The sequence below is a fragment of the Myripristis murdjan genome, chromosome 18 (genome assembly GCF_902150065.1).
Source record: "Myripristis murdjan chromosome 18, fMyrMur1.1, whole genome shotgun sequence".
In the NCBI taxonomy this organism is placed as follows: Eukaryota; Metazoa; Chordata; class Actinopteri; order Holocentriformes; family Holocentridae; genus Myripristis; species Myripristis murdjan.
This window is the reverse complement of record NC_043997.1, coordinates 3,187,499-3,215,426: the sequence shown is the minus strand read 5'-3', so window position 1 is coordinate 3,215,426 and position 27,928 is coordinate 3,187,499. Positions and strand designations below refer to the sequence as shown.

General features: G+C 43.0%; 3 protein-coding genes and 1 pseudogene across 3 annotated transcripts; all 4 read left to right on the top strand.

Annotated features, from left to right (window-relative positions):
- Positions 1–1,793: 1,793 nt before the first annotated feature.
- LOC115376995 (tripartite motif-containing protein 16-like) lies at positions 1,794–8,018 on the top strand. The gene is made up of 4 exons (XM_030076844.1): positions 1,794–3,451; positions 7,378–7,504; positions 7,610–7,755; positions 7,985–8,018. Exons 1-4 carry the CDS (start codon positions 1,794–1,796, stop codon positions 8,016–8,018), a joined length of 1,965 nt encoding a protein of 654 aa, XP_029932704.1.
- A 2,015-nt stretch (positions 8,019–10,033) lies between these two features.
- On the top strand, positions 10,034–11,939 carry LOC115376645 (tripartite motif-containing protein 16-like). The gene has a single exon (XM_030076366.1). The coding sequence runs from the start codon at positions 10,160–10,162 to the stop codon at positions 11,798–11,800; it is 1,641 nt and encodes a 546-aa protein (XP_029932226.1). The 5' UTR covers positions 10,034–10,159; the 3' UTR covers positions 11,801–11,939.
- A 4,714-nt stretch (positions 11,940–16,653) lies between these two features.
- On the top strand, positions 16,654–19,327 carry LOC115376994 (uncharacterized; annotated as a pseudogene).
- Positions 19,328–22,090: 2,763 nt separating this feature from the next.
- LOC115376993 (tripartite motif-containing protein 16-like) lies at positions 22,091–24,783 on the top strand. Its single transcript, XM_030076843.1, has 2 exons — positions 22,091–22,114; positions 23,140–24,783. The coding sequence occupies exons 1-2, from the start codon at positions 22,091–22,093 to the stop codon at positions 24,610–24,612; spliced, it is 1,497 nt and encodes a 498-aa protein (XP_029932703.1). The 3' UTR covers positions 24,613–24,783.
- Positions 24,784–27,928: the final 3,145 nt, after the last annotated feature.

The window sequence follows — 27,928 nt, the reverse complement described above, 5'->3', positions numbered from 1 at the left end:
CCAGCAACCATCAGGAATACCATAACAACCACTTAGCAGTGCTGTAGTAACAGGAACACTATAGTAACTGCTTTGTTGTTGTCTTCTGTTTTTATTAACTAAAGGAAAAAAGAATAAAAAGAATTGATCACAAAAAGTAACTGCTTAGCAATGCCCTAGCAATCACTCAGCAACACCCAAGCAACCGCCAGAAGGACCACAGCAACCATCTAGCAATGCCCTAGCAACCACCTAGCAGCACCATAGCAACCGCTTAGCAATACCCTAGCAACCACCAGGAACCCCATAACAACAACCTTGCAACACTTTAGCAACCATCAGGAATGGCATAGCAACTGCCTAGCAATGCCATGGCAACCATCCAGAACACCACAGTAAACACTTAGCAACACCCTAGCAACCACCAACAGCACCATAACAGTTGCCTAGCAGCTCCCTAGCAAGTAGCACAATGCCCACAATGCATTAGCAATTGGCCAGAAACACCATAGCAAGTGTTAGAAAACCATAGCAACTGCCTAGCAAAACCTTAACAACAACTCTGCACACCATAACTCTTGATACCATAGCAACAGTTGGCAAACACTTGAACACTTTATGGCCACATTTTCAGCACTTTAGGCAAGCACATTAAAAGTTTCTTCAGAAACTTAAACCATTTCTAGTTTGTCATAATCTTCACATCAGGTTATAATTGAGTTACTATCGTGGAAATTTCTCTTACATGGTTAAATAAAGGATCTTGAATCAATAAGTTGTCTTTGTGTGTTTTATTCAGCGCTGAAGAGAGGAACCATACAGAGTGTAAGACAGTCTGTAGGGAAGTCCCTGGATGTAAGCAGAAATATTTATACAGAAAGTGTTGTATGATCGTGCATCTGCACCCTGTCTGAACCCAGACGGCGCGTGACATTTCCAAGTTTGGTAAAGGAGGCAAGTCAAAAGTACAAGTTCCTCAGATCAGTAGGTCACGCGTTCAGACCAGGGGTGCTGTACATGTCCAGGTTGGTTTTGAAGAAAATAGGAACGTAGAAGTTTCATAGAAAACGGGAACATAAAACAGGAACAGGAATAGAGGTTTTAGATATAACTCAAGAACATGCTAACTAGGCAGACATGAGCAGTAAATTTCCATTACATTACACACACCCTGCTCCTTTGAAACCAATCGTCTTTCTGGAATGAAGTAAAATCTGATCACTTCTCTTCTGCCTGTTTTCAAAAAACAGCCAAATATATGTGCAGATATTTCCTTGTTCCTCCCTTTTACACGGACCTGCCAGTGTAAAGATGGGTGAGCAATGAGACAGTGAGAGAGAGAGAGAGAGAAAGAGATAGAGAGAAACACTAGTTTTTATATTCTCTTCAGTCTGACAATGTAGATATCTCAGTAAAAATGGGGTTGCTCATGCTGACTTTAGTTTCACTTGTGTTTTATGACCAAAAAGTGATGAAATTGTTATAATTTAAACGTGATGTTGGAAATGAGGTCTAAACACATCCTGTTTCTTTGAAACCACTCCTCTTCCTGGAAAGAAGCAAAGCCTGACCCTCCCTCCCCCTCCCCACCCCGACCACCACCACCATCATCTTCCATTCGCTGTCTAAAAGCAAATCACATGTGCAGATATTTCCTTGTTGCTCCACCTTTCACATTTCTACCAGTTTAAAGACGAGCTGCCTGTTCACTGCACATCAGCAAACAAACAGAGGTTTGGTCTGGATCAGAGCTCAAGTTTTATCTGCTGAGGGGAAGTCAAACTCTCAGACCTTCACTGTCACTGAGAGCTGACATGGCACAGCGAGGAACTCAACTGGACTCTGAGAAATTCTCCTGTTCCATCTGTCTGGATCTACTGAGGGATCCGGTGACTCTTCCCTGTGGTCACAGCTACTGCATGAGCTGCATTGAAACCCACTGGGATGGACAGGATTGGTGGAGAATCTACAACTGCCCACAGTGCAGACAGACCTTCTCCCCAAGGCCTGTCCTGCGGAAAAACACCATGTTAGCAGAGTTAGTGGAGGAGCTGGAGAAGACGGGACTCCAAGCTGCTCCTCCTGATGGCAGCTATGCCGGACCTGGAGATGTGGCCTGTGATGTCTGCACTGGGAGAAAGCTGAAAGCCCTCAAGTCCTGTCTGGTGTGTCTGGTCTCTTACTGCCAGCAGCACCTCCAGCCTCACAACGAAGTAGCCCAGTTAAAGAAACACAAGCTGGTGGAACCCACTGTACATCTTCAGGAGAACCTCTGCTCTCGTCATGGTGAGGTGATGAAGATCTTCTGCTGCACTGATCAGCAGTGCATCTGTTATCTCTGCTCCATGGAAGAACATAAAGGCCACAAGACAGTCTCAGCTTCAGCAGAAAGAACTGAGAGGCAGAAAGGGCTCAGAAAGAGCCGCAAAAAAATCCAGCAGGGAATCCAGGACAGAGAGAAAGACTTGAGGGTGCTTAAGCAGGAGGTGGAGGCCTTCAATCACTCTGCTGATGGAGCAGTGGAGGAAAACGAGAAAATCTTCAGCGAGCTGCTCTGTCTGCTTGATGACATAAGATCTGAAATGAAGCAGCTGATCAGATCACAGCAAGAAGCCGAAGTGAGTCGTGCTGAAGAAGTTCAGGAGAAGCTGAAGCAGGAGATCGCTGAGCTGAGGAGGAAAGACGCTGAGCTGGAGCAGCTCTCACACACAGAGGATCACACACATTTCCTGCACAGTTACCCCTCGCTGTCACGTCTCAGTGGATCTGCACAACTTCCCAGCACCGATATCCGTCCTCTGCGGCGCTTTCAGGATGTGACTGCAGCTTTGACAGAGCTCATAAATAAACTGCAGGGCATTCTTAGTGAGGAATTGACTAAGATCTCACTGACAGTGACTGAACCGGATGTTTTACTGTCACAACTTGGACCCAAAACCAGAGCTGAGTTCTTACGATATTCACGTAAAATCACTCTGGATCCAAACACAGCAAACAAAGAGCTGGCATTATCTGAGGGAAATAGAAAAGTAATAAGTACATTAGAACAGTCGTATCCTGGTCATCCACACAGATTCACTGACCGCTGTCAGGTCCTGAGCAGAGAGACTCTGACTGGACGGTGTTACTGGGAGGTGGAGTGGAGCAGGTGGGGAGCTTCAATAGCAGTCGCATATCAGGATGTGAGCAGAAAAGGGAAGAAAAGTCAATTTGGACACAATGACAAGTCTTGGGCATTAGAGTGTCACAACAGTTATAAATTCATCCATAACAAAAAGGAAAATCTCATGTCAAGTCCTTTGCTCTACAGAATCGGAGTGTACCTGGATCACAGAGCAGGTATTCTGTCCTTCTACAGCGTCTCTGAAACCATGACTCTCCTCCACAGAGTCCAGACCACGTTCACTCAGCCGCTCCACGCTGGACTCCATCTGTATTCTTCTGAATCCACTGCTGAGTTTTGTGAACTCAGGTAGACTCAACTTTTGAAAGCAGTGATGTGTCTCCATCCTTATATCTTTTCTCTGTGTTGTCTTTGCATTGCACTTCCCAGTGATCTGTTTTCTTATTTTCTTGTCTTTTTTTAATTTTTATTTTGATATGGTAATTTTTTTTTATCTTTTTTAATTTGGTGGTAATGTTATGGTAAATTTCTTGTCATTATTATCATTATTAATTTTACAAATCTTTGGGGTAATTTTGTGTTAATTTCACAGTACATTTAATGGTCATCAAATATTATGAAATACATAATCGTTATATTGAACATATGATTGTAAAAAATTATGAATATAGTTTTCTTGAATTGTTTTGCTTATTTTACATTCATTAATATTTATACCATTTATATCATTATTTGTTATATCATTAATATTTTTTATCTTAATATTGTTTATTTACTTTACTAATTTTCTGCCTATTTCCCCATGATTCTATGAAGTAATTACTTTTCTCACTTCTTTTTTTGATTAAGTAAATGTTCAATATTGATTAATTTTGTTTACATGATCCATAAAGATGATTTAATGTAAAACATATTTAATCAGTTCTTCACATATTTTTTTCTGGTGTGGGCAAATGATTATGATTTAAAAAAAAAAAAAAAAAAAAAAGCATAAATAAAGCATAAATGAATACAAAAAAGTGTTTTTGTTTTTCTTTCTTTATTAATTTTTGTGCAGGTGCTGAGTGTCTGTGGCTCCCTCCAGCCTGTTGGGCGGACAGAGCCTGACACTTGGTGGCCGATTTGCGGAACTGCAAGAGAATTCAAACCCAAATAATAGAAGGTGTCCAGGTTCAGTCATATGGTCATATCAGGTTAGTGCTGAGTCATGCTTTGTTTCCCAAACGTTGCTGATGTCATTTTTAAATTCTCAGTTTTATCTCAGGAAAGAATAAATATCCCAACCTCAGCGAACTGAGTGTATATTTAGTATTTGGGGTTTATGAGTATGATCCCACATGTTTATTTTCCTGTATATGACATTGAAACATAAACAGCCAACAAAAAAGTTGACTTTTTTTTTTCTTTTTATACAGCATTTTGGGCAATGGCTACGGGTTCTGGTCTCTTGGCATTTTCCTGTTTGAACCCGAAAGTCTTTTCATGAATTATTGTAACGACATGAAAATAAATAAAGTTTGCTGTTTTTTGTGAATGAACTTCATATGGGATCACACATAAATAACAAAATAATAACAAAACATCCACACACTCACACACACAGAGAGAGAGAGAGAGAGTAAATAGTAATAGACACCACAGTTAAATGGGCTGCTCAGGGTTGTAGTGTTTGTTTCAGTTATTCATTGTGATCAACATTATTACGTGCTTGCAACACAACTTAATCTTTCACATATTTATTATTATATGTTCCAGACCAGTTTGGCCGCTCATCTCATCTCAGCCCACAGTCCACAGCCCACACATAACACCGTAGCAACCATCCAGCAATGCCTAAGCAACCGTCAGAGGCACCATAATGACTGTCTAGCAACACCCTAGCAACTAATAGTAACTAAACCATAGCAACTACCAAGCAACACCTTAACAAACACTCTGAACATCATAGCAACATCCTAGCACACACTACCAACTACCCTGAATAATGTAGCAACCTTTAGCAAACACTCCACCACCCATGACATTAATGCAGCTACCTTGCAACATCTTAGTAGCCACCAGGGACACCATAACAACCACTTAGCAACACCCCAGCAACCATCAGGAATACCATAACAACCACTTAGCAGTTCTGTAGTAACAGGACCACTATAGTAACTGCTTAGCAATGCCCTAGCAACCACTCAGCAACACCCAAGTAACCGCCAGAAGGACTACAGCAACCATCTAGCAATGTCCTAGCAACCACCTAGCAGCACCATAGCAACTGCTTAGCAATGCCCTAGCAACCACCAGGAACCCCATAACAACAACCTTGCAACACCTTAGCAACCATAAAGATGGGCATAGCAACTGCCTAACAATGCCATGGCAACCATCCAGAACACCACAGTAAACACTTAGCAACACTCTAGCAACCACCAAGAGCACCATAACAATTGCCTAGCAGCTCCCATTTAACCATCCACAATGCAATAGCAATTGGCCAGAAACACCATTGCAAGTGTTAGAAAACCGTAGCAACTGCCTAGCAAAACCTTAACAACAACTCTGCACACCATAATATCCTGGCAACCACTATCAACTACTCTTGATACCATAGCAACAGTTGGAAAACAATTGCCACACTTTATGGCCTCATTTTCGGCAAAAAAGTTAAATAACCAAAAGTTTCTTCAGAAACTTAAAAAAACATTTCTAGTTTGCTATAACTTCATATCAGGATATAATCAAGTTACACACACCCTGCTCCTTTGAAACCAATCGTCTTTCTGGAATGAAATAAAACCTGATCACGTCTCTTCTGCCTGTTTTCAAAAAACAGCCAACTATATGTGCAGATATTTCCTTGTTCCTCCCTGTAACAAAGGGAACTTTGTTACTAGTGACTGACAGCTTAACCTTGTAAATATTACACAACTTGTCCTTGTATAAACTTGGCCTTGTATAACTAAACACTTTACACTGGCAACTTAACTATGTACTTTAATGATGGCACTTTGCGCTTCAGAAGCGATATTTGCACATAAAGTTTGTGTCCCCCACCAGATGACTCATCTGTAACAGCGATGAGACAACTTACAGAGATGAGGTCTGCAAACTGACAGAATGGTGTGCAGTGAACAACCTGGAGCTCAACATCTAAAAGACAAAGGAGCTCCTTACAGACTTGAGACGGCAGCAGAGGGAGCACCTGCCACTCACAATAGGAGGGGTGGACCTAGAGAGGGTCTCCAGTTTTAGATTCCTGGGAACCCACATCAGTGAGGACCTCAAGTGGACAGTACACTCCACAACTCTGGTTAAAAAAGCACAACAGAGACTGTACTTCCTCAGAACAATCAGGGAAAAACAACCTCTCAGGAAATCTTATGAAGTCTTTCTAGCACTGCTCAGTGGAGAGCATACTAACATACAGCATCACAGCCTGGTACGGTAACTGTTCAGCAGCAGATAAGGCAGCTCTCCAGAGGGTGGTCAGCACGACTCAAAAAATCGTTGGTCTCCCTCTGCCCCCCCTGGAGGACATCTACAGGTCACGCTGCCACAGCAGAGCTAGCAGGATTGTTAAAGACAGGACCCACCCCTTCAACACCTGTTCACTCTGAATATCCTCTGGAAGACGCTTCATGGCCCTGAAAGGCTGCACCTCAGATTGAGGAACAGCTTTTATCCCAGTGCCATACACGAACTGAATTCCCACCCCCTGATCCCCCTGCCACCACAGCAATCATAACTGCAGCTCTTCAGATGGACTGATGTGAAATAACTGCTTTTTAGGGATGATGTGCAATATGTTATAATTATTATTTAAGTTCATGACTATGAGCACTTTTACCTGTTCAGTATGTGAATGTGTGAGTCAGTATGTCAATGTGTGCATGGGACGTCTGTTTTTATGAGAGATCATGAAATTTCGTTTTATGGTAACGAATACAACGAATACGAATACAGACAAGCAAGCGAGACACAGGAGGAGGGCCAGCCCCAAGAAAGGGAAGTTGATGATTGTGATGATTGTGATGATTGTGATGATTGTGATGACGGTGATGATGATGACGACGATAATGACAATGATGATCCAGGTGAGATGACCAGCCAGATGAGTCAAGGCTTTAGACCACAGAGGGAACCCAATGCGCACAGGGAACCCAAACCGCTGCCATTATCCACAGAGGATGACATTGAACATTTCCTGACCACATTTGAAAGAATGGCCCGTGTTTGTTGCTGCCCCAAAAATGGATCAGCTATTCGTCTGGTCCCCCATATAGTGCCTGTGTTCTGATGGACATAAAAGACTCAGAAAACTATGACAAAGCCAAAGCAGCAATTCTTGCAAAATATGAAATCACACCTGACACCTACCAGAGACGATTCCGGTCCCTGCAGACTGAGCCTGTGAGACTCCATGAGAGCTGTATGTTCATCTAAAGGACCTGTTCTCTAAATTGGTCAGAGAAGTCAGCTGTAGCAGAAATATTAGAGACCATTATCCTTGAGCAGTTCCTGAGGGTGATCCATCCAGAGTTGGAAATCTGGATCGGAGAGGATGACCCCAAGATAGCAGAGGAAGCAGCTCGTCTTCACATCAGCAAGGACAGAGAGCTGAAATGCCAAGTTCGGATGGCGGAAGCACCCAGCCCATACAAGTAAGTCCACTGGGGGTGACTGGGGGTCTGGTCAGCCACAGGATAGAGTTTTTTCCACCAATAGGCAGTTCACTCCCCAAGCCAAGCCAACAAGCCCCAAGTCATGGTAAAAAGCCTCAACCTAGATCCTCCAAACAGGAAGTCAGGTGCTAACATTGCAATGGTTTAGGCCACACCAAGCAGTTTTGCCCAGCCCTTAATCATACCAAGCACTCTCTCCTGTGTTCAGTTCCAAGACCAGCCAGGGTAGACACAGTGAGTGAGGCAGGCTAAATAGTACCAGGCCATATCAATGGTCAGCGTAAGGAAGCATTACTTGATCCAGCATTCTGTCCAGATTAGTCCCAAGGGAAAGGTAGAGTGAGGATAGATCCAGGATAAGCTGTATTCACGGAGATGAGCATGTTTACCCCACAGCTGAGCTCTATCTGACAGTGGGAGGCCAGACTTTTCTTTTGTCGGTAGCATGAGCTCCAACATTGCCATATCCTGTTATTTTAGGCAATGTTCTCCCTACACTTTTTCACCTTGTGCACCAGCTAGTTTGTAAGCTAGGCATAAGCAGTGGTGAGGTCCAAAAGCCACCAGTTGAAGCTGAGTTGGAACCAGTTACATTTCCAGTCAAACGCTGCAAAGTCACCACTAGAGGACAGAGTGTGAAAGGGAGATCTTTAGGGAGTTGCCTTTCTTTGGGGTAGAATGGGAGGCAGGTCAAGTGAAAATCCCAAAGTCAAAAGCTCAGAAAAGGACAGCTAGAGTTCGACATTATCTCAGATGTAGGGACATGGCAAAAACAGGATGTTACACTGAAACCATAGTTTGAAAAGGTGATAGAGGTGGAGGGTGTTAAACAGAATAACCCAAGTTGACTAAATGATGCCACCTATGTAGTGGAAGAGGGCCTGCTGTATCAGTGATAAGGGAAAGAATGAGGCATTAGCACTGCCTTAACAGTTTAGACACAAAGTCCTGGAGTTGGGTCATTCAGTTCCATGGGCAGTTAATATGTCTTTCCAAATGACCCTACACAGGATTGCAAGTTGGTTTATTTGGCAAAGAATGTATACCCAGGTCTGTAGTTCTTGTGAAACATGCCATCTTGCCTCAGCAAAGGGCGTGCCACATGCACAACTGCAGTATTTGCCAATCACAGCTACACCTTTTGTCCATGCCAATACACAGAATTGGCATGGACATAGTGGGGCCACTAGAAAAAAAGTTTGCAAGGCCACTGTTACATATTAGTTATATGTGACTATGCAACCCACTTTCCTGAAGCCTTCCCCCTCAAGGCAGTCAGGTTGCAAACTGCTACCTGTCTGGCTTTTGTAATGAAAGCATGAGGTCTGCTCAACAAAACCAGAAAGCCTGTGGGAGGGTCTTCAGTCCAGACCAAAAGCTGATCTTACTGCTACCAACCAGTTACAATAAGTTGCTTGCAAAATGGCAGGGACCTTACGAAGTCACCAGATGAGTGGGTAAGGTCACATATGAAGATTCTATGGCAGACAAATTCAGAAGGCAGACCTTTAATGTTAGTTTGCTCAAAGAGTTCCAGGTTTGTCCAGAGCCTGCATGCCAGCAGCTGTTGATGAGTGCTGACCAGGATGAGGACACCAGTGAGAAGTTCTTTCCTGCCAGCACTACATTAGAGATCAAACCCCTACTTGACCCAGAGCTCTTCAGGGAGAATTGAATGGTTAACTGCCTGTGCTGCTACCATGTTTGTGTTGAATTGCTTTTTGTTTAATTTTGGTGAAACCACCACTGGTTTGGGTACACCTCATCACTGCCTTGGCATCTGTTACTGCATCATCCAGCCATGTATTGTCATTCTGACACTCCCTTTTTCACAGACCTGCCAGTGTAAAGATGGGTGAGCAAGAGTGAGAGTGAGAAAGAGAGATAGAGAGAGAAAAAAAGACAAAGAGAGAGAAACACTATTTTTTTCTATTCTCTTCAGCTTGAAAAAGTTGATATCTCAGTAAAAACGGGGTTACCCATGTTCATTTTAGCTTCAGTTGTGTTTTGTGAGCAAAAAGTGATTAAATTGTTATAATCTCAACTTCATGCTGTAAATGAGGGCTAAATACAGTCTGTTTCTTTGAAACTACTCCTCTTTCTGGAATGAAGCAAAGCCTGATTCCTCTTCCCGCTTCCATTTGCTGTGTAAAAGCAAATCACATGTGCAGATATTTCCTTGTTCCTCCACCTTTCACATGTCTACCAGTTTAAAGATGAGCGTAAACAGCACTCTGTGCAGAGAGAGAGCTGACAAGCCTGTTCACTGCACATCAGCAAAGGAACAGAGAGAAAAACAAAGGTTTCGTTTGGATCAGAGCTCAACTTTTATCTGCTGAGGGGAAGTCCAACTGTCAGACCTTCATTGTCACTGAGAGCTGACATGGCACAGCGAGGAACTCTGCTGGACTCTTTCAAAATCTCCTGTCCGATTTGTCATGATCTACTGAAGGATCCAGTGACTCTTCCCTGTGGTCACAGCTACTGCATGAGCTGTATTCAAACCTGCTGGGATGGAGAGGATCAGAGGAGAATCTACAGCTGCCCACAGTGCAGACAGACCTTCATCCCAAGGCCTGTCCTGGTGAAAAACACCATGTTAGCAGAGTTAGTGGAGGAGCTGAAGAAGACGGGACCTGGAGATGTGGCCTGTGATGTCTGCACTGGGAGAAAGCTGAAAGCCCTCAAGTCCTGTCTGGTGTGTAAGGTCTCTTACTGTGAGCAGCACCTCCAGCCTCACTACAATGTAGCTCCACTAAAGAAACACAAACTAGTGGAGCCCACTGTGACACTTAAGGAGGACCTCTGCTCTCGCCATAATGAGATGATGAAGATCTTCTGCTGCACTGATCAGCAGTGCATCTGTTATCTCTGCTCCATGGAGAAACACAAAGACCACAAGACAGTCACAGCTGCAGCAGAAAGAACTGAGAGGCAGAACGGGCTCGGGGAGAGCCGCAAAAAAATCCAGCAGAGAATCCAGGACACAGAGAAAGACTTGAAGGTGCTTCAGGAGGAGGTGGAGGCCATCAATCGCTCTGCTGATGGAGCAGTGGAGAACAGCGAGAAGATCTTCAGCGAGCTGCTCTGTCTGCTTGAGAAAAGAAGGTCTGATGTGAAGCAGCTGATCAGATCGCAGCAGGAAGCCGAAGTGAGTCGTGCCAAAGAACTGGAGGAGAAGCTGAAGCAGGAGATCGCTGAGCTGAGGAGGAAAGATGCTGAGCTGGAGCAGCTCTCACACACAGAGAATCATACACATTTTCTGCACAGTTACCCCTCGCTGTCACATCTCAGTGGACAGTGGACACAACTTCCCAGCACCGATATCCGTCCTCTGCGGCACTTTCAGGATGTGACAGCAGCTTTGACAGAGTTCAGAAATAAACTGCAGGGTGTTCTTAGTGAGGAATGGACTAAGATCTCACTGACAGCGACTGTACCAGATGTCTTACTGCCACAACCTGAGCCCAAAACCAGAAATGAGTTCTTACAATATTCACATCAAATCACACTGGATCCAAACACAGCAAACACACAACTGTTACTATCTGAGGGGAACAGAAAAGTAACATCAATAAGTGGATATTCAAATGCAGATCACCCACACAGATTCACTGAGCACTGGCAGGTCCTGAGCAGAGAGAGTCTGACTGGACGTCGTTACTGGGAGGTGGAGTGGAAGGGATGGGGGGCTTCAATAGCAGTCGCATATCAGGATGTGAGCAGAACAGGGAAGGAAAGTCAATTTGGACTCAATGACAAGTCTTGGAGATTATGGTGTGACAAAAATGGTTATAAATTTAGACATAACAGTGAAAAAACTTTCATACCGGGTCCTGTGTCCTCCAGAATCGGAGTGTACCTGGATCACAGAGCAGGTGTTCTGTCCTTCTACAGCGTCTCTGAAACCATGACTCTCCTCCACAGACTCCAGACCACGTTCACTCAGCCTCTCCACGCTGGGATTTATTTGTATGGTTTGTTTGGTTTTGGATCGTCTGCTGAGTTTTGTGAACTCAAGTAGACAGAAGTTATGAAACATGCAATGTGGGAAAAACTGCTGTTTCAGGTTTTTATATTTCTGATTATTAATGTAAGTCTTCATCTTATTAGGTCTTCATCTTTCCAACTTTTTTTTTCATATTTATATGTGGTGGTTTTGTGATACCTTTCTGGTAATTTTCTTATTGTCTTATATTTCTATTTTTTTTTATCAGTTGTTGTGGATAATTCTTTGCTGTTCTGTTAATTGTTTTTGTGGGTGGCTATGTGCGTTGGGTGAGGTTGTTTGGTTTGGTAATTTCTGGTAGTGTTTTTTTTTTTTTTTTTTTGGTACATTTTGTAGCATTTTAATGATATTTTTGCTCTATTTTTGGTTATTTGTAATACAGTTTCTTTGGGTAATTTTATGGCAGATTTTTTGTAATGATTATCATTTTGTGCAATTTTTTTCCACAATCATTTTATTGCAAGGCAAGGCAAGTTTATTTGTATAGCACCATTTAACACAAGGTAATTCAAAGTGCTTTACAGAGACATTAAAAGCAACACGGCACAATTTAAAACAATAAAAACAGTCAATATGGTATGGTAATTCAGTTGTAAATATAGAATTATTTTATTATAAATATAGTTTTCTTGTATGATTTTGCTAATTTTAATAATATGATATATAGTATTACTATAATTAGTTTTATGTCAAACTAATCTTGTTTTTTTATTGATGTAGTTGTTTATTTCGGTAATTGTTTACATATCCATTTATTTAATTTTTGGCAGGGGGCATTGTTGTCTTTTTTAATTTGGTGGTAATTTTATGGTGACTTTCTTGTCATTATCATTATTATTTTGACAAATCTTTGGGGTAATTTTGTGTTAATTTCACAGTACTTTAAATGGTCATCAAATGTCACGAAATACATAATTGTTATATTGAACATATGACTGTAAAAAGTTATGAATATAGTTTTCTTGAATTGTTTTGCTTATTTTACATTCATTAATATTTATACCATTTATATCATTATTATTTGTTATATCATTAATAATATTAATCTTAATATTGTTTATTTACTTTACTAATTTTCTGCCTATTTTCCCATGATTTTATGAAGTAATTACTTTTCTCACTTCTTTTTTTGATTTAGTAAATGTTCAATATTGATTAATTTTGTTTACATGATCCATAAAGATGATTTAATGTAAAACATTTAATCAGTTCTTCACATATTTTTTTCTTGTGTGGGCAAATGATTATGATTAAAAAAAGAAAAAAAAAGCATAAATAAAGCATGAATGAATACAAGAAAGTGTTTTTGTTTTTCTTTATTTATTAATTTTTGTGCAGGTGCTGAGTGTCTGTGGCTCCCTCCAGCCTGTTGGGCGGACAGAGCCTGACACCTGGTGGCCGATTTTTGGAACTGCGAGAGAATTCAAACCCAAATAATAGAAGGTGTCCAGGTTCAGTCAAATGGTCATATCAGGTAAGTGCTGAGTCATGCTTTGTTTCCCAAACGTTGCTGATGTCATTTTTAAATTCTCAGTTTTATCTCAGGAGAGAATAAATATCCCAACCTCAGCGAACTGAGTGTATATTTAATATTTGGGGTTTATGAGTATCATCCCAGATGTTTATTTTCCTGTATATGACGTTGAAACATAAACAGCCAACAAAAAAGTTGACTTTGTTTTTCTTTTTATACAGCATTTTGGGCAATGGCTACGGGTTCTGGTCTCTTGGCATTTTCCTGTTTGAATTGGAAAGTAGATCCGGCAGGAAGTAACCTTACGCCCGAAAGTCTTTTCATGAATTATTGTAACTACATGAAAATAAATAAAGTTTACTGTTTTTTGTGAATGAACTTCATATGGGATCACACATAAATAACAAAATAATAACAAAACATCCACACACTCACACACACACACACACACACACACACAGAGTAAATAGTAATAGACACCACAGTAAAATGGGCTGCTCAGGGTTGTAGTGTTTGTTTCAGTTATTCATTGTGATCAACATTATTATGTGCGTGCAACACATCTTAATCTTCCTCGTATTTATTATTATATGTTCCAGACCAGTTTGGTCGCTCATCTCATCTTATCTTAGCCCACAGTCCACAGCCCACACACAACACCATAGCAACCGTCTAGCAATACCTAAGCAACCATCAGAAGCACCATAATGACTGCCTAGCAACTCCCTAGCAACTAATAGCAACTAAACCATAGCAACTGCCAAGCAACACCTTAACAACCTCTTTGACAGTGTTGTGCAAGTTCATAGTTCTCATGAACTAGTTCAAAGTTCAGTTCACACAGTATAAAAATGAATAGTTCACGTTCATAGTTCACCATTTCAATTTTGAACTAGTTCAAAGTTCAGTTCATTTCAGTTTTTTTAGGTGAAAAGTGAGAATGAAAGACTGACCTTGTTTTTCAAAGAAAACTATGACATCCATCACCACCTAAAACTGTTCGCTGTTTACAATTATATATAGTCCTAGTGGAATTGTAGAAATCTGTAAATCTCAAACAATGTAGTCCATAATTAATTTGTCTACCTGTTGCTGGGAAATCCAGTAATACCCCTGAAGGCTGCAGGCAGTGTGACTTGGGTCGTTTGGGGCTGGCAGGGTGTGTTCTTGCCCATTCCTGATGACTTGGGATTGTCAAGGACTTGTAGATATTTTCTCACACTGGATGGATGCTTCAACTCCAAATGCCTTTTCAAATTTGAAGTTGACATGTCCACCTGCGCTGAAAGTGTTTTTCAGCGCAGGTGGACATGATTTGCACAGAAAGGTCAGTTTTTTGCTGTCGGAATCAATGTAGGGCCCTATAAAATCCATTTTTTCCCCCCCAAATTCCGTTTTATTTTTTCCCAAATTCCATTTTTTCCGTTTTAATTTTTGGGAATTCAGTTTTTTACCCTTTACTCTTATTTTACTTTACTACCAAAAAAGAGTGTTTTTAATGTTTATGACTAAAATGCACACAAATGAAATAGAAATTACCTTAAATTAATTGAGGTAACAAATAAACAACACTTTATTTATTTATTTATTTATTTATTATTATTTATAGCAGTAAAAGGTGAAAATGATATGTTCTCTATCGTCTCGAGACTATCTCTCCACTCCGTTACATATTCCATATGTACGGGGATATGATCCCCCTGCTTGTCAGGGTCCGTGGATATAACTTTAAGACACACCGGCTTGTCCGGTCACGCCCCACGGCTTGCCTATAAAGCGCCTGCGCTGGCGTGAAGTCACTGATTGTTTGATCTCCACTTCAGTCAGGGTGCAGACAATCCGTGTGTGTTTGAAAGATTTGTGTGTGATTGTGTGGTTACAGCTTGAATCCGCTTACCTGGTGTAAGTTCGGGCGTCTGTCTGCGGGCAGCCTCCCTGGATGCTGTTGTCCACATAAAAGTTTCTTTCTGTCCAGCTTCGGCTGTGATTTCCCTTACTGGCGTATTGCTTGCGGGCTCGTGAGCTTACGCGCTGAGTGGGACCCGTGTTGAGTGCAGACTCGGTCGGCTAACAGCGGTGAAACATAGGCTGAATCTCAATCTCCTCCCTAAGCCCTGAGCCCTGAGCCCTCACTGACTTAAGTAGCTGCACCTGGAAAGTGACTGAGTGCGTGAGGCTGCAAGGGGCTGAAGTACTATAAAAAGGGAATGGGACAGCCCTTTGTTTACTTGTCAACAGCGATGCATCATGTTTCTCACAATCGCAGCTTTGGGACTTTTTATTTTACGTTTTTTGCTTGGTATTTTTGAGGAGTCGTAAAAGCAGCATTAAAAAAATTATCTACTCCCACAAAGCAAATATGCATTACCTTTCTGCTTATTTCCTTCATTTCTGAAGGCCATCTTATATAAAATATTATACTCACATGAGAACTTTTTTCTTTTTTGCAGCATCACTGCTGATTGCACCCTCCATGTTTTTTGTTTTTTGTATTTTATTTAAATTATAATTGTATTATTCTTTTATTTTATTCTTTTATATTATCTTTTATTTTATTATTATTTAATCTTATTTTATTTGATCTTATTTTATCGTGTTATCCTATTGTGTATTGTGTTATCTTGTGGTGTTTTATCTTGTTGTGCAGCACTTCGGAAAACCTTGTTAAAATTGTGCTTTATAAATAATGTGGATTGAATTGGATTGTTTACAAATTCGCTCGTTTCACTTCGCTTTTATGGCGGCCGCCAGCTGGTTTCCCCAGGGGATTCATGTCATCCGTCACAATGCAATGAACTATGGGTAATCCCCTTACGCTAAGTCTGCAGAGATGCCCACTTACGGAAAGGGTGCATTAAGGGCTCAAAAAGTCCACGAGAGATCCCTCACGCACTTCATGATTTGTCAATGGGACAACCCTAAGCCCTCACGGACTTAGCGGGAGCGCGCATCAAAGTCAGTGAGTGTGTGAGGGTGGACATTGGGATTGGGCCATATATTCCAGTCTGGTCGAGTCGGAAGCTATCTGACTCCCAGCTGAGGTGGCTGTGTCCCTTACCGACGTATTGCTCGCGGTGTCGTGAGCTGACGCGCTCGGTGGGACCCGTGCTGAGCGCAGACTGTGTCGGCTCCAGCCTCTGTTTCCCCAAGTATGGCAAGCCAAGAGGGACATTGCTGTGTGGGTTGTGGGGTTGCCATGCCCCTAGAGGATGGGCATGATAGTTGCGTGCTATGTTTGGGATATCAGCATGCAATTTTATCTAGGGAGGATCCTCAGTCGTGCATGGACTGTTTTATATTGCCTGCACGTACTAGAGAAGCCCGCTGCCGATTTTTTGCAGCAAAGCGGTCAGGCTCTCATTTATGTGAGGAACCTGAAAGGAAAACTGGGAGAATGGCTGGAGCTGCAGAGGGGAGAGTGGAAGGTTCAGGGACCTGGCAGACTTCCCTGCCTCCTCTTACTCTTCGGCCTACAGTGGTCCAACCTCAAATTAGCCCTTTTCCTCCCCCTACTTCGGAGTTAGAGGTGGAGGAAGAGGAGGGAGGGGAGGAAGACGTAGATGTGGAAACTGTCTTTTCCTCTGATGACTATGACTTAGCCTGTGCACAACAGATGGCGGGTGGCACCCCAAAAGGCGAGTTAGCTTGCCACTTTGAGGGGATTATTAGCAGGGCGGCCAGGGCTCTGGATGTTGCCCTGCCTGAAAACCTTATGGCCACCTCCTCTAGGTTTGAGGAGGAGGTGAAGCCACACTCTGCATCTGTTCAGGTCCCTCTCCTGCCTGATTTCAAGGACTTGGTGTGCCAACAGGCAATGCTCTGTCATCCTTCTGGGTGGTTAGACGTCACCTTTGGCTGTCTCAATCCCAGCTTCAGCGGGCAGATAGAGACTGCCTTCTTAAAGTGCCGGTGGAACCCTCTGCTATGTTTGGGCCACATGCTGCTAAGTTGCTGCAGCAGGCACAGGAAAGCCGCCGCTGTGCAAAAGAGGTCTCAGTGGGTTTTAATAGATGTATCAGGGGCGCTAGGCAGAGAGGAGCGTCTCTACCTCAGCCAGTGCCAACATCAGGGGACCCAACATGGGGACCAGGGGATCTCAGGCCCCAGCTGGAGGCTTTTCGTAGGCGTAGAGATCGCCGACAGGGCAGAAAGGGAGGACCACCTGCCAAGGTTCAGAGGTCCTCTAAGCACCCCCCACCCTCCTGACAATTCCCTGCCCCCAGCCAACCAGCTTCCCCTGTCAGCCTGTCACAGGGCAGCTTGGCTGGCCTTAGGGGCGGACCTGTGGGTGGTTTTCACCATGACCCATGGCTACCGCATACAGTTTTTACGCAGGCCGCCGATATCGAGGACACCCACTTTCACTACAGTGAGCGACCCTCAGCATGCACTGATACTGCATGCAGAACTGTCCTCTCTTTTAGAGAAAGGAGCCATAAGAGAGGTGAACTCCGAGGATCGCCAGGCTGGATTCTTCTCCCGTTATTTCTTGATCCCCAAGCGGGACGGGGGACTTCGTCCAATTCTGACAGTTCCCAGAGTGAGGCAGTCCATCACTGCGGGAGACTGGTTTGCCACTATAGACCTCTAAGATGCCTACTTTCAGATACCCATCTGGCAGGGACACTGGCAATTCCTGAGGTTCGGCTTTGCAGGCAGGGTGTATGAGTTCCGGGTGCTGCCTTTCGGCATTTCTCTGGCACCCCGGAGATTCAGTCGCTGCATGGATGCAGTCCTTGCACCGATGGGACAAAGAGGGCTCATGATCCTAAATTACCTCGACGACTGGCTAATCTGCGCAGTCTCGGAGGAACAATGCCATCACCATGTCGCCCTGCTCTTGGAGCACATTCAGGGCTTGGGTCTGCGCCTGAACCACAAAAAAAGCAAGCTCCAGCCTTCCCAGGTGACCACCTTTCTGGGTATGGTTCTGGACTCCAGGAGGGAGACCATTGTTTTGACCTCGGAAAGGCAGCGGGTTTTCAGAGCCTGCCTCAGCCAATTTCAGCTGCACTCTCAGGTCAATTGGGGGCTCTGCCTTCGCCTCATGGGCCTAATGGCAGCCATGGTGCAAGTTGTTCCCCTTGCCCTCCTGCACATGCGGCCTGTACAAAGGTGTCTGCTGAGTTTAGGCTTATGTCCCCAGAGATCCCACAAGACCAAGGTGGTGGTGTCTCAGAGGCTTCACAGAGCACTCTGCTGGTGGGAGGTCCCAGCCAACAAGCAAGGGGAGTGCTCTAGGGCCAGTGGTCTATCGCCAGCTCGTGTTCACAGACGCATCCCAGATGGGTTGGGGTGCCGTCCACGAGGGCTGTGGCATCAATGGCATTTGGACCGGACATTGGGTGAGCCAACACATAAATGTCCTGGAGCTGAGAGCGGTTCTTCTCGCCCTGTGACAATTCCTGCCGAGACTGAGAGGTCACCATGTCATTGTCAGGACCAACAGCACAGTGACAGCCGCTTACATCAACAGGTAGGGGGGCCTGAGCTCCCCCTCCCTATGCAAGCTAGCAACCATCCTGTGGCAGTGGGCTCACCCACTCTTCCTCTCGCTCAGAGCTGTGCATGTACCGGGGCCATTGAACTCGGCGGCAGACATCATGTCGAGAGGGGGTCCCCACCCAGGGGAATGGAGACTCCACCCTCAGGTGATCGAGGAGTTATGGTGTCGCTTCGGCAAGGCAGAGGTCGACTTGTTCGCTTCCAGAGAGTCGGCACACTGTCTGCTCTTCTTCTCCCTGAAGAACTACTATCCTCCTCTGGGGTGGGATGCTCTAGCGCATCCATGGCCCCAGGTTCTGCTCTACGCCTTCCCTCCCTTCACTCTTCTCCAGCCCCTCCTCCAAAGAGTTCAGGCGGAACGGGTGAGGCTGATATTGATGGCTCCCCTTTGGCTCCACATGCCATGGTTTTCAGCGATTCCGCCTCTGTTGGACGGGTCGCCATGGGAGCTTCCGCCCCGGAGAGACCTGCTGTCTCAAGCGAGCGGGACCCTGTTCCATCCCTTTCCAGCGGGGCTCAGATTGGTGGCTTGGCCACTGAGAGGGACCGGCTCCTGGCTTTAGGGTTGCCAGGGCCTGTGGTGAAGACAATGCAGGAAGCCCGGGCACCATCCACAAGGGCTGCTTATGCATATCGTTGGCAGGTGTTTTCCACCTGGTGCGGAGCTCATCAGGTGGACCCCTACTTAGCCACAGACCAGGAAATCCTGTCATTCTTGCAGTCCCAGCTTGAGGCGCAGAAGTCTGCTGTTACCCTGCGTGGGATGGTGGCAGCAATCAAGGCAGTTCGTATTGGTGAATACGCACTGAGTGAGGATAGCTGCTCCTTGATTTCCCGGTTTCTTAGAGGTGCCAAGAGGCTTACAGTGCGCAGCACTGGCCCTTCAGTTCCACCTTGGGACTTGGATGTCGTCCTTAGTGCGCTTCAACACTCCCCCTTTGAGCCCCTGAAAAATAAGCCGAAGTGATACCTCTTCTCTGAATAGACAAGCTAAGCCAGTGTGCCGCTGTTAGCCAGTGAAAATAGCGCAGAGTGGTAGCTCTTCGCGTTGTTACACAAGCTATGTCAGTGCGCCGCTGTAGCTGGAAAGTTTCTTTGCTTGTGGACTCGTACGGTGCCGGTGCAGGTGTAGGAATGTTTTTCTTGGTGGTGCAGGTGCAGGTGAAATAGGGTTGGGTCCGATACACCGATGCGACCGGATAACCGATTTTACGGGCGAGAGATACGGCTGTATTGGTAGCAGACTCCTCAATCAATACGAAATCCGCCATGAATCCTTAGATGAATCGATTGTCGAGTTGTGGATCGGATATCGCGAGACTATGAATCGGTTGCCTGAGGCTTTACAGTTTTCATCTCTAAACAACGCGAGAGCTCACGAAAGGACTCTCCCGCATGCTCCGTAACGTTAAGGGGCTTTCACATAGCGCATGCTCGGCGCAGACCTTGGCCACCACAGCCATTCATAGTGTATGTGATCGCGGGACGCGAGGGCGCACCGGTCTGCGCTGAGAAGGGCGCAGCGCGGAGCTGGTTCGCGCCCTGTGAGGTCAAATCTGGGTGGCACAACCCCTCCAGTGGTTTCACCTGCACCTGCACCACCAAGAAAAAATTTTACAACAACTGCACCGGCACCGTACGAGTCCAAAAGCAAAGAAACTTTCCAGCTACAGCAGCGCACTGACATAGATTGTGAAACAAAGCGAAGAGGTGCCACTCTGCTGTATATATGCTACCGTGTATCACGGGCTGACAGCAGCACACTGGCTTAGCTTGTTTATTCAGAGAAGAGGTATCACTTTGGCTTATTTTTCATATTCAATCTATGTTATCACAGGAATGCTCCTGCTCATTCATTGTTGAATTGTTAGGTCTGTTTGATAAGTACTTTACATTTTTAAAACAAATAATAATCTAAACATATTGTTAAATTATTTAACATATTGTTAAATTATTGGAGTCAAACTTACTGGTAAACATCTACTCCTTCAAGATAATTTATTATGTTCTACAACTCATAATCATACACTAACACTAAATAGTGAGTGTTTGAGAAGCATATTTCCTCTGTGCTACAAAAGATCTGAAGTAAAAAGTGCTCTCTTGTTGTCACGGGTCTGGACAGAACCGCCACTGGTTCCGAGCCCGGACCGCAGTCCATCATTTGGTGATGCCCAGTCTACATCAACAAATGTTAACTATCGTATTGTTTTTAGGGTTGTATCGAATCGTATTGTTCTTAAACCGTATCAAATCGTATCGTTCTTAAACCGTATCGAATCGTATCGTTCTTAAACTGTATCGAATCGTACCGAATCGTTCTCTATTAAAAATATATCGTTTCTGTATCGAATCGTAACCCGTGTATCTAGATATGTATCGAATTGGCCTCATGCCAGAGATTCCCAACCCTAAGGTGAAACCACTGGAGGGGTTGTGCCACCCAGATTTGCTTCCGTCCATGTAATTTTCCCCAGACATATGTTCATATTCCACACAAAAACAGCATTTCATTCAAATTATGTCAAATTCCACAATATTCCGTGTTAAAAAGGAGAAGGGAAATTCCGCAATAATTGGACCTAAACATTGGCGCTGACTCTCACATAATCTGAACGAGTTCACGTTCAAGTTCTTTATTTACAAATACATTGCGTTCAGTTCAACGTTCTAAAAAAAATGAATGTGTTCAATGAACGCATTCTTTTGAACTCGTTCATGCACAACACTGCTCTTTGAACACCATAGCAACATCCTAACAACCACTATTGATTACTCTAATAACCCTAACGACCACCCACAACACAATAGCAATTGCTTAACAACACCACACCATGTATTGGGAAAACCGTGGCAACTGCCATACAACACCTTGACAAACACTCTGAACATCATAGCAATATCCTAGCACGCACTACCAACTACTCTGAATAATGTAGCAACCTTTAGCGAATCGCTACAAACACTCCAACACCCATGACATCAATGCAGCTACCTTGCAACATCTTAGTAGCCACCAGGGACACCATAACAACCGATTAGCAACACCCCAGCAACCACCAGGAATACCATAACAACCACTTAGCAGTTCCTTTGTAACAGGGCCACTATAGTAACTGCTTAGCAATGCCCTAGCAACCACTCAGCAACACCCAAGCAACCGCCAGAGGGACCACAGCAACCACCTAGCAATGCCCTAGCAACTATACAGCATCACCATAGCAACCGCTTAGCAATGCCCTAGCAACCACCAGGAACCCCATAACAACAACCTTGCAACACCTTAGCAACCATCAGGAATGGCATAGCAACTGCCTAGCAATGCCATGGCAACCATCCAGAACACCACAGTAAACACTTAGCAACACTCTAGCAACCATCAAGAGCACCATAACAATTGCCCAGCAAGTCCATAGCAAGTAACCACCCACAATGTGATGGCAATTAGCTAGAAACACCATAGCAAGTGTTAGAAAACGGTAGCAACTGCCTAGCAATATCCTGGCAACCACTATCAACTACTCTTAATACCGTAGCAACAGTTGGCAAACAATCGCCACACTTTATGGCCACACTTTCACCACTTTCAGGCAAGCACATTAAAAGTTTCTTCAGAAACTTTAGCCATTCCAAGTTTGTCATAATCTTCACATCAGGTTATAATCGAGTTACACACACCCTGCCAGTCCTCTTTCTGGAATGAAGTAAAACCTGATCACGTCTCTTCTGCCTGTTTCTAAAATACAGCCAGATATATGTGCAGATATTTCATTGTTCCTCCCTTTTACACAGAGCTGCCAGTGTAAAGATGGGTGAGCAACACTGAGAGAGAGAGAGAGAGAAAAAAGAGAGAGAAACATTATTTTTTCTATTCTCTTCAGCCTGACAATGTAGATACCTCAGTCAAAAATGGGGTTGCTCATGCTCATTTTAGTTTCAGTTGTGTTTTGTGAGCAATAAGTGATAAATTTGTTATAATCTAAACCTCATGTTGTAAATGATGTCTACACACAGCCTGTTTCTTTGAAACCACTCCTCTCTCTGGAATGAAGCAAAGCCTGATTCCTCCTCCCGCTTCCATTCCATTCCATTACAATGACATTAAAGGCTTCTGATTCTGATTCATTTGCTGTCTAAAAGCAAATCACATGTGAGGATATTTCCTTGTTCCTCCACCTTTCACATTTCTACCAGTTTAAAGACGAGCGTAAACAGCACTCTGTGAGGAGAGAGTTGACAAGCCTGTTCACTGCACATCAGCAAACGAACAGGAAGAAAAAGAAGCAGAGGTTTGGTTTGAATCAGAGCTCAACTTTTATCTGCTGAGGAGAAGTCCAACTGTCAGACCTTCACTGTCACTGAGAGCTGACCACAGTGCAGACAGACCTTCACCCCAAGGCCTGTCCTGGTGAAAAACACCATGTTAGCAGAGTTAGTGGAGGAGCTGAAGAAGATGGGACCTGGAGACGTGGCCTGTGATGTCTGCACTGGGAGAAAGCTGAAAGCCCTCAAGTCCTGTCTGGTGTGTAAGGTCTCTTACTGCCAGCAGCACCTCCAGCCTCACTACGATGTAGCTCCACTAAAGAAACACAAACTGGTGGAGCCCACGGTGACACTTAAGGAGGACCTCTGCTCTCGCCATAATGAGATGATGAAGATCTTCTGCTGCACTGATCAGCAGTGCATCTGTTATCTCTGCTCCATGGAGAAACACAAAGACCACAAGACAGTCACAGCTGCAGCAGAAAGAACTGAGAGGCAGAACGGGCTCGGGGAGAGCCGCAAAAAAATCCAGCAGAGAATCCAGGACACAGAGAAAGACTTGAAGGTGCTTCAGGAGGAGGTGGAGGCCATCAATCGCTCTGCTGATGAAGCAGTGGAGAACAGCGAGAAGATCTTCAGCGAGCTGCTCCGTCTGCTTGAGAAAAGAAGGTCTGATGTGAAGCAGCAGATCAGATCGCAGCAAGAAGCCGAAGTGAGTCGTGCCAAAGAACTGGACGAGAAGCTGAAGCAGGAGATCGCTGAGCTGAGGAGGAAAGACGCTGAGCTGGAGCAGCTCTCACACACAGAGAATCATACACATTTTCTGCACAGTTACCCCTCGCTGTCACATCTCAGTGGACAGTGGGCACAACTTCCCAGCACCGATATCCATCCTCTGCGGCACTTTCAGGATGTGACAGCAGCTTTGACAGAGTTCAGAAATAAACTGCAGGGTGTTCTTAGTGAGGAATGGACTAAGATCTCACTGACAGTGACTGTACCAGATGTCTTACTGCCACAACCTGAGCCCAAAACCAGAAATGAGTTCTTACAATATTCACATCAAATCACACTGGATCCAAACACAGCACACACACAACTGTTACTATCTGAGGGGAACAGAAAAGTAACATCAATGAGTGGATATTCAAATGAAGATCACCCACACAGATTCACTGAGCACTGGCAGGTCCTAAGCAGAGAGAGTCTGACTGGACGTCGTTACTGGGAGGTGGAGTGGAAGGGATGGGGGGCTTCAATAGCAGTCGCATATCAGGATGTGAGCAGAACAGGGAAGGAAAGTCAATTTGGACTCAATGACAAGTCTTGGAGATTATGGTGTGACAAAAATGGTTATAAATTTAGACATAACAGTGAAAAAACTTTCATACCGGGTCCTGTGTCCTCCAGAATCGGAGTGTACCTGGATCACAGAGCAGGTGTTCTGTCCTTCTACAGCGTCTCTGAAACCATGACTCTCCTCCACAGACTCCAGACCACGTTCACTCAGCCGCTCCACGCTGGGATTTATTTGTATGGTTTGTTTGGTTTTGGATCGTCTGCTGAGTTTTGTGAACTCAAGTAGACAGAAGTTATGAAACATGCAATGTGGGAAAAACTGCTGTTTCAGGTTTTTATATTTCTGATTATTAATGTAAGTCTTCATCTTATTAGGTCTTCATCTTTCCAACTTTTTTTTTCATATTTATATGTGGTGGTTTTGTGATACCTTTCTGGTAATTTTCTTATTGTCTTATATTTCTATTTTTTTTTATCAGTTGTTGTGGATAATTCTTTGCTGTTCTGTTAATTGTGTTTGTGGGTGGCTATGTGTGCGTTGGGTGAGGTTGTTTGGTTTGGTAATTTCTGGTAGTGTTTTTTTTTTTTTTTTTGGTACATTTTGTAGCATTTTAATGATATTTTTGCTCTATTTTTGGTTATTTGTAATACAGTTTCTTTGGGTAATTTTATGGCAGATTTTTTGTAATGATTATCATTTTGTGCAATTTTTTTCCACAATCATTTTATTGCAAGGCAAGGCAAGTTTATTTGTATAGCACCATTTAACACAAGGTAATTCAAAGTGCTTTACAGAGACATTAAAAGCAACACGGCACAATTTAAAACAATAAAAACAGTCAATATGGTATGGTAATTCAGTTGTAAATATAGAATTATTTTATTATAAATATAGTTTTCTTGTATGATTTTGCTAATTTTAATAATATGATATATAGTATTACTATAATTAGTTTTATGTCAAACTAATCTTGTTTTTTTATTGATGTAGTTGTTTATTTCGGTAATTGTTTACATATCCATTTATTTAATTTTTGGCAGGGGGCATTGTTGTCTTTTTTGATTTGGTGGTAATCTTATGGTGACTTTCTTGTCATTATCATTATTATTTTGACAAATCTTTGGGGTAATTTTGTGTTAATTTCACAGTACTTTAAATGGTCATCAAATGTCACGAAATACATAATTGTTATATTGAACATATGACTGTAAAAAGTTATGAATATAGTTTTCTTGAATTGTTTTGCTTATTTTACATTCATTAATATTTATACCATTTATATCATTATTATTTGTTATATCATTAATAATATTAATCTTAACATTGTTTATTTACTTTACTAATTTTCTGCCTATTTTCCCATGATTTTATGAAGTAATTACTTTTCTCACTTCTTTTTTTGATTTAGTAAATGTTCAATATTGATTAATTTTGTTTAGATGATCCATAAAGATGATTTAATGTAAAACATTTAATCAGTTCTTCACATATTTTTTTCTTGTGTGGGCAAATGATTATGATTAAAAAAGAGAAAAAAAGCATAAATAAAGCATAAATGAATACAAGAAAGTGTTTTTGTTTTTCTTTATTTATTAATTTTGTGCAGGTGCTCAGTGTCTGTGGCTCCCTCCAGCCTGTCGGGCGGACAGAGCCTGTCACCTGGTGGCCGATTTGCGGAACTGCAAGAGAATTCAAACCCAAATAATAGAAGGTGTCCAGGTTCAGTCATATGATCATATCAGGTTAGTGCTGAGTCATGCTTTGTTTCCAAAACGTTGCTGATGTCATTTTTAAATTCTCAGTTTTATCTCAGGAGAGAATAAATATCCCAACCTCAGCAAACTGAGTGTATATTTAATATTTGGGGTTTATGAGTATCATCCCAGATGTTTATTTTCCTGTATATGACGTTGAAACATAAACAGCCAACAAAAAAGTTGACTTTGTTTTTCTTTTTATACAGCATTTTGGGCAATGGCTACGGGTTCTGGTCTCTTAGCATTTTCCTGTTTGAATTGGAAAGTAGATCCGGCAGGAAGTAACCTTACGCCCAAAAGTCTTTTCATGAATTATTGTAACTACATGAAAATAAATAAAGTTTACTGTTTTTTGTGAATGAACTTCATATGGGATCACACATGAATAACAAAATAATAACAAAACATCCACACACTCACACACACACACACACACAGTAAATAGTAATAGACACCACAGTAAAATGGGCTGCTCAGGGTTGTAGTGTTTGTTTCAGTTATTCATTGTGATCAACATTATTACGTGCTTGCAACACATCTTAATCTTCCTCGTATTTATTATTATATGTTCCAGACCAGTTTGGTCGCTCATCTCATCTTATCTTAGCCCACAGTCCACAGCCCACACACAACACCATAGCAACCGTCTAGCAATACTTAAGCAACCATCAGAAGCACCATAACGACTGCCTAGCAACACCCTAGCAACTAATAGCAACTAAACCATAGCAACTGCCAAGCAACACCTTAACAACCTCTTTGACAGTGTTGTGCAAGTTCATAGTTCTCATGAACTAGTTCAAAGTTCAGTTCACACAGTATAAAAATGAATAGTTCACGTTCATAGTTCACCATTTCAATTTTGAACTAGTTCAAAGTTCAGTTAATTTCAGTTTTTTTAGGTGAAAAGTGAGAATGAAAGACTGATCTTGTTTTTCAAAGAAAACTATGACATCCATCACCACCTAAAACTGTTCGCTGTTTACAATTATATATTGTCCTAGTGGAATTGTAGAAATCTGTAAATCTCAAACAATGTAGTCCATTATTAATTTGTCTACCCGTTGCTGGGAAATCCAGTAATACCCCTGAAGGCTGCAGGCAGTGTGACTTGGGTCATTTGGTGTTCTTGCCCATTCCTGATGACGTGGGATTGTCAAGGACTTGTAGATATTTTCTCACACTGGATGAATGCTTCAACTCCAAATGCCTTTTCAAATTTGAAGTTGACATGTCCACCTCCGCTGAAAGTGTTTTTCAGCGCAGGTGGACATGATTTGCACAGAAAGGTCAGTTTTTTGCTGTCGGAATCAATGTAGGGCCCTATAAAATCCATTTTTTCCCCCCCAAATTCCGTTTTATTTTTTCCCAAATTCCATTTTTTCCGTTTTAATTTTTGGGAATTCAGTTTTTTACCCTTTACTCTTATTTTACTTTACTACCAAAAAAGAGTGTTTTTAATGTTTATGACTAAAATGCACACAAATGAAATAGACATTACCTTAAATTAATTGAGGTAACAAATAAACAACACTTTATTTATTTATTTATTTAACAATTACATTGTTATAGCAGTAAAAAGTGAAAATGATATGTTCTCTATCGTCTCGAGACTATCTCTCCACTCCGTTACATATTCCATGTGTACGGGCATATGATCCCCCTGCTTGTCAGGGTCCGTGGATATAACTTTAAGACACACCGGCTTGTCCGGTCACGCCCCACGGCTTGCCTATAAAGCGCCTGCACTGGCGTGAAGTCACTGATTGTTTGATCTCCACTTCAGTCAGGGTGCAGACAATCCGTGTGTGTTTGAAAGATTTGTGTGTGATTGTGTGGTTACA

Excerpts from the sequence above, each read along its gene's own strand:
- LOC115376993 (XM_030076843.1), top strand. The coding sequence starts at position 22,091 with ATGGCAACCATCCAGAACACCACA. Across the intron at positions 22,115-23,139 it reads CAACCATCCAGAACACCACA|TGCAGACAGACCTTCACCCC; the intron begins GTAAACACTTAG and ends AGCTGACCACAG.
- LOC115376995 (XM_030076844.1), top strand. The coding sequence starts at position 1,794 with ATGGCACAGCGAGGAACTCAACTGGACTCTGAGAAATTCTCCTGTTCC. Across the intron at positions 3,452-7,377 it reads GCTGAGTTTTGTGAACTCAG|TGCCTGTGTTCTGATGGACA; the intron begins GTAGACTCAACT and ends TCCCCCATATAG. Across the intron at positions 7,756-7,984 it reads GAAGCACCCAGCCCATACAA|TTCCAAGACCAGCCAGGGTA; the intron begins GTAAGTCCACTG and ends TCCTGTGTTCAG.
- LOC115376645 (XM_030076366.1), top strand. The coding sequence starts at position 10,160 with ATGGCACAGCGAGGAACTCTGCTGGACTCTTTCAAAATCTCCTGTCCG.